Source organism: Lycium ferocissimum, chromosome 2 (assembly GCF_029784015.1).
Source record: "Lycium ferocissimum isolate CSIRO_LF1 chromosome 2, AGI_CSIRO_Lferr_CH_V1, whole genome shotgun sequence".
Taxonomy (NCBI): domain Eukaryota; kingdom Viridiplantae; phylum Streptophyta; class Magnoliopsida; order Solanales; family Solanaceae; genus Lycium; species Lycium ferocissimum.
In genome coordinates this window covers 70,005,335-70,016,422 of record NC_081343.1, presented here as the reverse complement: position 1 = coordinate 70,016,422, position 11,088 = coordinate 70,005,335, and the positions used below count along the sequence as shown (strand labels likewise).

Here is an 11,088-nt window from a genome sequence, read left to right as displayed (position 1 = left end):
AGGAACCCCTTTCCCGGTGACGGGAGGTTTCTAGGGGGCCCCGGAGAAAAAACCCCAGGGGGGATCCCTCCTTACCGGCCCCCGGACTACGTCGATTTTTTTCCCTGGGCCCGGGGGGTATCGCCACATCGAGCCCCGCCGGGGACGGGGAGGAGGGTTTGTCGACCTCGAGGTCTTTTTTAAAAATTGGAGGGTGAAAAATTCCAAAACCCCTTGCGAGCTCGTTTTTGGCAGGGATTGCAAAGGGGACCCCGGGGGTGACATCGGTGGAACTTCGTGGAAGGATTCGGAACGTCTCGAAAGTACGAAAGGAGAAGGGTTCGAAGAAGTGAAAAGGAAGCGGCGGAACTGGTAATTCAGGGATGACGAAAGAACAGCACCCGAACCAAAGCGATTGGCAAAGTCAACTCTTTTGCACTAATTTCGAGTTAATGAGTTAAACAGCAAGTCGAATGCAGCAGATAACAATTTATGGGAACGTGAAGGAATGTAGATAAGAGAGAGAATTTGAAGAGGAACGATGTAAAAATGATAAATGAATGGGTGATGGGCCTTATATGGCATGGAGAGAGGCTTGATTCTGCAGGCCCAATCGAATAGCGCGCGTGTCCCCATCATTAATGAGAAGCAACGTGACATGACGTGCAAAAGGCGGTTGCGCAGCCGTTACATAGTCTTTCCCGCCAAAAATGCGAAGATAAGAATCTAGCCGGCCGAGCCGGTTTCAAGCAGTTATTCACCCGTTATCCCCGACGGATCGGACAACGGCAGTGAGCGAGGGGGCTATTCAGATACATGCGAAAAATTTGGACATAACGTAAACCGAGAAACGAGGATCGAGGCGCGAAGATCGGAACGTGCCTCAGACACCCGAGCCAAACCGACAGCTGGCCGACCGGGAGGCAGGACAATTATCGGGTCCGTACGGCTGGGTCCGTTTGGCTTCGGGGTCCGCTGTCGTTGGTCCGTTTGGTCCGTGGTCCCGGCATGGTTGCACGCGAGCCACGCGTCGGCAGCCGGCCGACATGGTCGACCACCAACCGTGCGTGCGCGACGGGGCGCCGCGCCCTAATCCCACCAAATCCGCTCGAGTCGTCTCTGTTATTATTATTTTATTTTGTTTTAGTTCACATTGTACGAAGCCCATGGGAGGCAAGACTATAAATATGGGACACCCCCTCTCGCGGGGGTTGTCTTTATCTTTCGGTTAACATTTGCATAATCGTTAAGAAATCTCATACTTTCGTTCCTCTCGTGTATTCGACTGGCCATTTCTTTGTGTACTATTGTCAATCGTATAATACATTGTTCACAAACGTTTTCATCTTGGCATGGCTTCATTAGCGAGCCTTCCCAATTTCTATTTCCTTTATCTAACATACACGTTAACAAAGCACATATCCTATACCCACTTACAAATTCAATTGATTATCCGATTTCGGGGTAAACAAAATGCTCACAAGAACTAACATTACTCTTATGTCAAATTTCAACATAATATAAAATAAGATTCAACATAACTTAAGTAAATATAATCCAAAAGGTAAGGAAAACATAATAAATTTAAAACCTCATTCAACCCGAAATTCTACTTTAACAACATCACTCACTAGATGTCAAGTTTGTTAACGACTCATTATTTCTAATATTAGGAGGTGTAGTTTTAAAAACTAGAATAATAATACAATTATGCTAAATGAAGAAAATAAAGATACAAGGTATTACATAGAATCACAAGAAGTAAAGGTAAGGAAATGAGAAGAAAGAAAATGAAAGATAAATAACGTAAGAAGAAATATATTTTTTTTTTTAAAACAAATTAAAAATTAAAAATTAAAATAATAATAGAAATTTAAAAAACTATAAAGAAAATAATTAAAATAAAAACAAAAAAAGGAAGGAAATTAAAAAGTAACCTTGTAATTACCACCAATTCCCCCCCCCCCCCCCCCCGCCCTCCTTCCCCGAGAATTGAAGATTGTAGTTACGCCTTTCAATTACACTCAATTCCATGCTAAACAAGTAATTATTTTGCTAGACAAATATGCCAAATTGTGTAATTACATCCAATTACACACAAATCCAATTCCTAGGTGGCTTTCCAAACAGGCTCTAAAATGATAAGTTCACCCTCTGGACAGCAAGAATGAAGATGTTCAATGCTAGGCTCTTCCTCCTCAATTTATTAGAAACAAATCAGTGAATTGAAATATATTTTTCTCGAAATTTCTAAAGTATAACTGTAACAAAATTTCTTTTAAAAATTATTTAATGCATATTAATTTCTAAACAAAGTAAACATCCAAATAAATAATTCATGCATTGTAATCTCTGCATAACCAATACTTATTTATGGATACAGAAACCGAAGGTTCTAGAAGATATTTATTGTTTACTTATTTATGTATAAATAAACCTTGCATAACTAATTCATGCATTACCAATACATGTATAACTCAATGAGCAACCAAACAACCCCTTAAAGAAATTTGCTTGAGGTATTCAGAGAATGTCTTACAAAAAGTTCATTGGTAAGATAATTTCCATAATTTCTCCAAAATCATTTATGAATAACTTTTTTCAGAAAGTTGTGACACTAACTTTAATATTGACGTTTCTTGTGGACTTGAACTCGTCCCTTTTTATGACAAAGAAAGTAAATGTGTTAACTGAAAATATGAGAAGAACGGAAGAGACAATTGAGGTTTCTAATTGACGTCACGTGTAATGACCTTCAACAACCAGGTGGTTGTCTGGTTGAACTTCTATTCTTAAAAAAAATGCATTGACAGGTACATGTTCGCACGGAAAAAACAAGAAGACGGGATGACGTTGAACTAAAGTATTGCATATTCTCTGCGAAATACTTACTCACGCTTACCGTTTATGTGAAATCAATGAAAACATAATAGTATCTGTCATTTATATATAGTTTCATCATTTAATCATAAATTATTTGTATATGTCCTAACTTAATTTGCCACTTGATTATAGGAGGTTAATGTGACCTAATGTAATCACCGGATATGGATAGAGTCTTTCGTCTATAACTAATGCCTTTGAGAGTAGGATGGAAGTTTTAGAATTGAATATTACATCTTGATTGTTGTCTTTTACCACGTGAATGGCGGGTAAACGTGATTGTCAGCTAACATGATTTGTGCATTTCGGGGTTGCTTAATTAGTTCTGTGTTTTTCTTGTAGTTTTATTTTTCCTAGCGGTTAATGGTAACGTGGTATCTAATGCTTCTGATTTACTGCAATAACATGCGGTTTCGATCGAACTTAATAGCTTTACTTCAAATTTTATATAGATTAACAAAATCATTAAATATGTATAAAAATTAAATTCAGAACTCGATTACTATCTCCTAATATTACAATCCTAAAATTTAGAATTCATAAATTTCAAATTCTTGATCCGCCTTTATGCAAAATGTGTACAAGAGCTTAGTTCTTGTTATTAACAAATAAGTCTTTTGACCAAATACAACTTCATTATATAATTTTTAACAATTTAAGAAAAGAAACATAAAACAAGGTGAGCTGAGCTTTGGACTTCCTTTGTCTTTCTTTAATCCATTTTTTTTCCTTTTAAAAGAATTGTATTCATTATCTACCAAAAAAATTATGTCATAGTTTAAAGGAAAACAGAGAGAAGAACCATTTTGATTTACGCAAATATTCTTAAGACTATTATTGGATTTATTACTATTTTTAATAATTATGCAAATACATTTTTTTGCACGGATTGCCCTTCTTTTGGGGTGGTCTTTAAATTTTACCCCTCATATTTGTGGTCTTTAAATTTTGCCCCCCATATTGTTGGTCTTTAATTTTTGCCATTCGCGTTGCAACCCTAAGCTTCGGGCAGAAATCATGAGGTTCAGGGTTCGAACCCCCGCTCAAGCATAAATTTAAAAAAAAATCGCAAGGCAAGGTTTGGATCGCGTGTATGCCGGACCCGGATACACTTGTTAAGGAATAATCAAAGTTATGCGGGGACCCGATACTCATGCCTTATGGGCGATTGACATAAGTATGCCGGTCCGCATAACTTTTGGTTAATCTCAATGTTGTATCGGTCCGTATACTTATAAGTACCTTTAGTTAAGCCTTAACTAAAAGTCTTTTCCTAGTTATGACTTATAAGTACTTAGTTAAGACATAACTAAAAGTATGCCCCATAAGGCATAACTTTTCCTTAAGACATAGACTTTGCCTTATAAGGCAAACTTTTAGTTATGCCTTAAGGAAAAGTTATCCGTTCATTGATACTTAGTTATGCCTTACAGATTTTTTAGTTAAGGCATAAGTAAAAGTATGCCCTGCGCTTTAACTCTTCCTTAAGGCATAAACTTTACCTTATAAGACGTAACTTATAGTTATCTTAGCGGTCCAAATAGGAACTTATCTTGGTCCCAGATAACTTTAGTTATTCCTTAAGGAAAAGTTCGCCTTTACGGGGCATACTTTTAGTTATGTCTTAGCATGCACACTTTTGTTAGCAGATAACTAAAAGTTTACCTTGAAAAGTAAATATATATATATATATATATATAAAATCTGCCCTCTATCCGTACTTTTGGTTAAACATAACTAAAATTCTGCCGGTGGGGGCATAGCGAAATTTAAACTCTGTCTTGCGAATTTTTTTTAAATTTTAATTGAGAAAGGGTTCGAACCTGGAACCCATGGATTTTAGCCGAAGGAAATTTAAAGATTACAAATATGAGGAAAGAAAATTTAAAGACCACCCCAAAAGATGGGCATTTCTGCGAATTGCCCATGCAAATATAAACTTTTTGGACCGACAAATATTAGATTGTTGTCTCCTTTTTTTGTTGGTTGTCCCTTTTTGGGATAACTATTTAATAAATGACCGCCTTTTTGCTTCTTTTATAGCTTAAGAATCTTTTAGCCCACAATCTAGAAGATTCCTGTTGCGAAAACCGAGAATGTTTCATAAATGTTAGAAAACGATATTAATATTTTTTCTTTTAAATTATTGCAAACATTAGACGACAATCTAATGTTCATTTGTAAAGTTGAATATTATATAAGCAAACATTAGACCTGAGTCTAATATGCAGAATGATAATTTTTCAAGGGCTATATTTGCACAATTATTTTTAAAAAAGGGACAAAATTTAAATGGTAACCTAAAAAAAGATACATTTGTGTAAATTAGCTTTGCATTTGATCCTCCGTCTCCCACCTAACTTGGGCCTCTCCTCTAAGCATCCCAAATGGGTCGCTGGTCACTGCTTTGGGCTTCCACCAATCTCTTTTGCGCGGATTGTCCTTCAAAGGCACGAGTCTTTAATTTTTGACTCTCAAATTGCTAGTCTTTAATTTTTGTCTTTCGTCTAAAAAAGTGGCCAAAAATATTCAGAGTTTCGGGTTCAAACCTCCGCTGTAAAAAAAAAAAAAAAAATCCCAAGAGAAGACTTTGCAGAAAGTCTGCCTTATGCGACAGGGTTTGTCTTAAGGCATAACTAAAGTTTGTCTTATGCGGTAGATGCTGCCTTAAAGCATAACTAAAAGTTTGCCTTGTATGACAAAGTCTGCCGGATATGACAGAATTTTAGTGATGCCTTAACGCAAAGTCTGCCGCATAAGGCAGGCTTTTCGCTAAGCCTTGCCTCGCGAATTTTATTTTTATTTTTATGACTAAGCCAGATTCAAACCTAGAACCTCAGAATATTTTAGTCGAAGGACGAAAATTAAATACCACCTCCAAAGAAAGACAACCGTGCAAATTGCCCTACCAATCACCTCCAATTGCGCATTAAACAAAGTCTAACTACATTTTTTTGCGCGGATTGCCCTTCTTTTGGGGTGGTCTTTAAATTTTGCCCCTCATATTTGTATTTTTTAAATTATGCCCCTCATATTGCTGGTCTTTAATTTTTTTCCCTTCGCGTCGCAACCCCGAGCGTTCACGCAGAAATCATGAGGTATATATTTTCTCGAGTTCGAAACCCCGCCAAGCGTAAATTAAAAAAAAATTGCAAGACAAGGCTTGTGGTCCACGCGTATGTCGTATATATATACCCCGCATACTCAAGCCTTAGCGGACCGTGTATTTCAAAGATAAGTATGGATCCGCATAACTTTGGTAATTACTTAACAAGTTTATGCCGGTCCGACATACTTAGGCAAACTTTTAGTTAAGCCTTAACTAAAAGTCTTTCTCTAAAAAGTTATGCCTTACGTGCGTAAAAAAAAAAAAAAAAATTAGTTTAGGCACAACTAAAATACGTCCATAAGGCATAACTAAAAGTTTGCCTTGTATGACAAAGTCCCATAAGGCGGAACTTTTCCTCAAGGCATAATTCAAAATTTGCCTTATAAGGCAAAGTCTATATCTTAAGGAAAACAAAGTCTAACTACATTTACAAGCATACTTTAAGGTCTTTTAAATCCCCTTAACTAAAAGCTCATATTGCCGGTCTTTAATTTTTTTCCTTCGCGTTGCATAAGCGTTCACGCGAAAAACTTTTAAGGCAAGGTTTGTGTCACGTGTATGTCGTACTAACTAAAAGTTTGCCCATCAAGATAATCTTGAACCGACATAAACTTGTGAAGGGCAATTACTAAGTTATCCGAACTTTTCCGGCATACTTATGCCAAGTCCGCCTTAAGGCGCATAAGATGCCGGTCCCGACATAACTTTGGTAATTCCTTAATAAGTGTATGCCAAGTTCTGCGTTTATAAGATGGGACATAAATAAATTTAAACTCATAGCTTTTAAACGCCTTGAATTTTTTTTTTTTAATTTTTGATCGAGTGAGGATTCAAACTCAAAACCCATGAATTTTAAATTTTAAAGATAAAATTTAAAGATTTCAAATATGAGGGCAAAATTTAAAGACCGCCCAAAAGAAGAATTGCCCGACTTCTGTACCCGGCCCATCAATTGGACACAGTACCTTTCCCTTCCATATCACCATTTTCACACAGATCAAACACGAAGTCTATACAGTATACACTAGTCTTCAGTAACACGCCAAGCTAAGAGCGTTTCGAGTTTACAACCCTCCATTTTTGCTTAAACCTTAGTTCCTCCAGGTATTTACATAAATCCTAGTAGGAAAAAGTAAAAGTTCTTTTCGTTTTTTTTTCTTCTGCTTTTAGGAATTTTTTTAATTAATGTGAATTGTTTTTTATTTTGTAAAGGGGAAAAGGAGAAGAAGTTATGGATATCCCAGTCCAGCAGAAGAAGCTTTCACTTGATATTAAGGCATGTCTCAATATTTGTATTTTCCCCCATTATTTTTGTAATTAGCTCTGTTGGAGTACACGATTGTTTGAATTTTTTTTTTCGCGTGATCAAGTTAAAATTTTTAAGAAGGGGATGATATTATGGACGATCTTAACTAGTTCGAAATTGATGTGGCACTTTTTGCTTTTCGAGATTTAAACTATATGAACTTTAGCTAATATATATATATTTTTTGATCATATTGCCATGAAAAGAATGGCAACTTATAGTACTTTTTGTATAGTTTTAATAGCTGAATTTTAATTTTAAAATGCTGCATTGATCTAATCCAAGTTAGCTTCAAAGATTAGTTAAATTGACACTCAAGAAGCGCAAAGTGCCACATAAACTGGGACGGAAGGAGTGTATTTGTAAACATTTGATAGAAATGGTAAAGGACAACCATGATTAAATTAAGAGGAAAAAGGGAGGAGGGGGGGGGGGCGGGGGGGGGGGGGGGGACGTCACTTGAAGAAATGGGAGCTTGTGATGCGAAGTAAGAAAGATTGCAGACTTGGAGTAAGAAACCTTAGATTTCACAGTGAATTCTTCTTTGCAAATGGCTATCGAGAATGAATGATGGGAAAGAGACTTTGTGGAAGAATGTTATTGTTAATAAACATGGTAAAGACGGGTTTGAGCCTAATAGCCTGTTTGTCCAAACTTCCAAAGTCTGCTTATTTTAGGAAGTGCTTTTCGAAAAAGTACTTTTAGCTAGTAGCAGTTTGTGTTTGACTAATCAATTTAAAAAGTACTTTTGTTAATATTAGAGAAGTACTTTATGGTTGACCAATGTTCCAAAAGTGCTTACAGGGGAAAACTACTTCTTTTAGCTTTTGAAAAACAACTTTCGCTACTACTCAAAAGCACTTATTTTTCTCCGAGAAGTTCAGCTAAACACCTCAACTTTCTAAAATAAGCACTTTTGGCTTTTCTGAAGCTTAGCCAAACAGGCTATAAATTTGTAAGCTGAGCTTCTGGAGTTGCGCTATAGAGGTATATTTGCTAGTCTTTGCGCAGTGTTTAAGAGAAATATCAGATTAAAAATGATGGTAAAAAAATAAGACTGAACAGATTGTTTGTCTAATGATGGGCTTCTTGCCTCCAGGGCTTTGGTGTAGTGGTAAAGCGTAGCGCGTGATGTGCCGGTTAGGCGCACGTCACGAGTTCGAACCCTACTCTAGCCAAAAGTCTGGTGTTTAAATGGAGAGGGTAGAGGGGCGGGCCCATTATCCATTTTCCAAAAATCTTGAGAAAAAAAATGATGGGCTTCTTCAAGAGCGACTTTCTGTTATTTTTAATCTGGTGCTGCTCAAAGATTGTTTTCTGGCGGAGTGCCTCTTTAACTATGGATAAGACTTTCGTTTTAGAAGAGGGCAATAGACTGGAAAATTACAGAGATGAGTTCATTCCGTCAGAAACTTCAAGATGTGAATGTGAATTTGACTGAGCATCAGGATTAACTCTAATATGGACGTTAGGTTTAGGGAGACAACAAAACGTCAATAAAGTTTGCTATTGGTGGAGAAAAAAAAAATGAGTTCATGTTTCTGCAACTGCAATGTGAAAATGTTTCTCATTTTTCTACTCTCTTTTGAGCTAAATTATCTTGCAAACATTTCATTTATGCAGGGAAATAAAACAGATATAGTCATATGTGCCTATGATGACCATTTTCTGGTGAGTCAGTAACACCTGATTTAGTTTCCAAAATATAGCCCCATGTGAGCATTTCCAAACTTTTATTGTTCTTTTCAGGTTATAGCTACTCAAATAGGAAGCATGGGTACAATATTACATGCCAGGTCCGAATCTTTTTTGAGAGCTGTTCTTGCTTATATACTGCCGTTTTCAGATTTCTTTTGATGAGCATGCATTTGCTTTGGGCAGAAAATGAACTTTTCAATTGAAGCTGTAGGATGATATTTATGTGATCTATGCTACATGAAATCCATCCTTTAGTTCCTATTAGGTCATATTTGCTTTGGAATTTTGCTTGTTCTGCCTATTACTGTGCTGAGCATGACTCTGGAGATCTTATAAGTTATAGCTGCATATTCAAGTTGTTCTCGTAATGATCTCTTCTCATTCGGTTGAAAAGAGTTTTTCTATATAACACATGTAAGGAATGTAGTTTTGCTGTGCAGGAAGGAGGAAGGGGTTTCGATCCATCCAACCTTTAGTGTTTCTGTATTACTGGGTAAACGCGATGAGGTAATTTAAAATGTATTACAATAAATTCATTTCATTTTGTGTATAATTATAAATTTGATAGACCGCATTTTGCTCTGCAGCCCATGCTAGTTGCATGTGCTAGGCAGATTATTGAACACATAAGGTACTTGTCGGAACCGAAGTTTATAATGATTTCGACTCTCTGCGAGGGGTGATGCCTGAATCAGTAACTGATCCAAACCTTGCTTATTTGCAGTAACGCAGGGTCTTCTAGGTCTTTGGTTTTATCTCTAGGTCTACGCGACCACTCTCTGGTTAGTAACATGAATGATATTTTACTCTCTTTCGCACATAAAAGCGTTTCTTCCCTTTGATTTATGGCCTTCTTTTCATATGCAGCCTACTTTGAAGGGCATTGTTTCGGCTGTCACTGAGAACTGCCTTTGGTGACCTGGACTGAGTCAATTTTGGATTCCTCATATTTGTTATAGCCACAATAGAGAACGTTAACGATTATCTCAGGCTGTGTAAGAGCTTGTGCTTATGCTTATTCCACATTGATGTATTAACGTTCTATTATTAGAAAAGCATTTCTTGTGCACCTGAGAACCGTGTAATCATTGCATTGTTTTGGCGCACAAGGAGATCGTGGTCTAACCTCTCTCTCTCTTTTCCTTTAAAACAATTCTAACAAGGATTATCTTTTTATGGTGCACATTGAACTCCTTACAATTACATACATGTCAAAGAAAAGATGGAAGTTGTCAGTCCATTTGCGTCTTAATTTTTTCTTTTTTTCCCTGATAAAGTAAGTAATTTCAATAAAGGCATCAAGAAGAGGCAAGAATTACAAGATATGGCATTTGAGCTTACAAAAAATGGTTGGCTGACAGCATTTGCGTCGTAACTTTTCCCAATCACTTGTATAATACGAGTCATATTGCTGGTTTGGTCAGAAATCCAATTCCGCGAGTAAACTTACAAATAGAAACCGAGGAGCTGTTTGGCCATGATTTAAATAAGTGTATAATAAAGTGATTCGTTATTTCAACTTCAAGCGTGAAATATAGATTTGAATTTTAAAAAACATGCTTTAGGAAATTTTCAAGCTTTCACTTACAAAAACTTCCCTATGTTTTTGTCCAACCACATTTTAACTTCCAAATAACCTTTAGCTTCTGTAATGACTTACTTTTGAAATTTCAACCAAAATTAGGTTAAATAGGTGTAACAATAGAAGGTAAACCAACAACGTCGTTGTAGTATAGTGGTAAGTATTCCCGCCTGTCACGCGGGTGACCCGGGTTCGATCCCCGGCAACGGCGCTGGCTTTTTTTTTTATTACTGCCTAAACTTTTCAGAATTCGGAGTCTGTAACTGTCTTTAAATTTTTTGCTTTGATCCTATCGTATGGAACTCAGAACATCAATTTAGTTCTTGTTTTTCTTATGAACTGAAGACACTACTGTCAAACTTGTGCTATTCATAATGATTTGGTTACAATTCCATCAGAGAACATCTTTATGGTATTTTCATCATCGCACAGACACATAGATAAGAGTTTCCTTTACTTAAAACGTTTAAAACACGATTGGTTTCTTTTACCTTTGCTATAAAAGTACTTAGTTGTACAGTGCAACTTTAA

General features: G+C 36.6%; 1 protein-coding gene and 1 non-coding gene across 2 annotated transcripts; both read left to right on the top strand.

The window, feature by feature from the left end:
• The first annotated feature begins 6,894 nt into the window (after positions 1-6,894).
• Positions 6,895-10,100, top strand: LOC132047203 (uncharacterized). The gene is made up of 8 exons (XM_059438158.1): positions 6,895-7,075; positions 7,184-7,247; positions 8,901-8,948; positions 9,027-9,073; positions 9,416-9,482; positions 9,563-9,606; positions 9,700-9,757; positions 9,843-10,100. Exons 2-8 carry the CDS (start codon positions 7,203-7,205, stop codon positions 9,891-9,893), a joined length of 360 nt encoding a protein of 119 aa, XP_059294141.1. The 5' UTR covers positions 6,895-7,075; positions 7,184-7,202; the 3' UTR covers positions 9,894-10,100.
• A 596-nt stretch (positions 10,101-10,696) lies between these two features.
• On the top strand, positions 10,697-10,768 carry TRNAD-GUC (transfer RNA aspartic acid (anticodon GUC)). The gene has a single exon. It is a non-coding gene; the product is annotated as a tRNA-Asp (tRNA).
• Positions 10,769-11,088: the final 320 nt, after the last annotated feature.

What these genes read in the sequence shown, in the direction of transcription:
- LOC132047203 (XM_059438158.1), top strand. Translation starts at nt 7,203, where the DNA reads ATGGATATCCCAGTCCAGCAGAAGAAGCTTTCACTTGATATTAAG. An exon ending in GGTACAATATTACATGCCAG is followed by an intron (nt 9,074 to 9,415) that starts GTCCGAATCTTT and finishes TTTGCTGTGCAG; the next exon opens with GAAGGAGGAAGGGGTTTCGA. An exon ending in CAGATTATTGAACACATAAG is followed by an intron (nt 9,607 to 9,699) that starts GTACTTGTCGGA and finishes GCTTATTTGCAG; the next exon opens with TAACGCAGGGTCTTCTAGGT.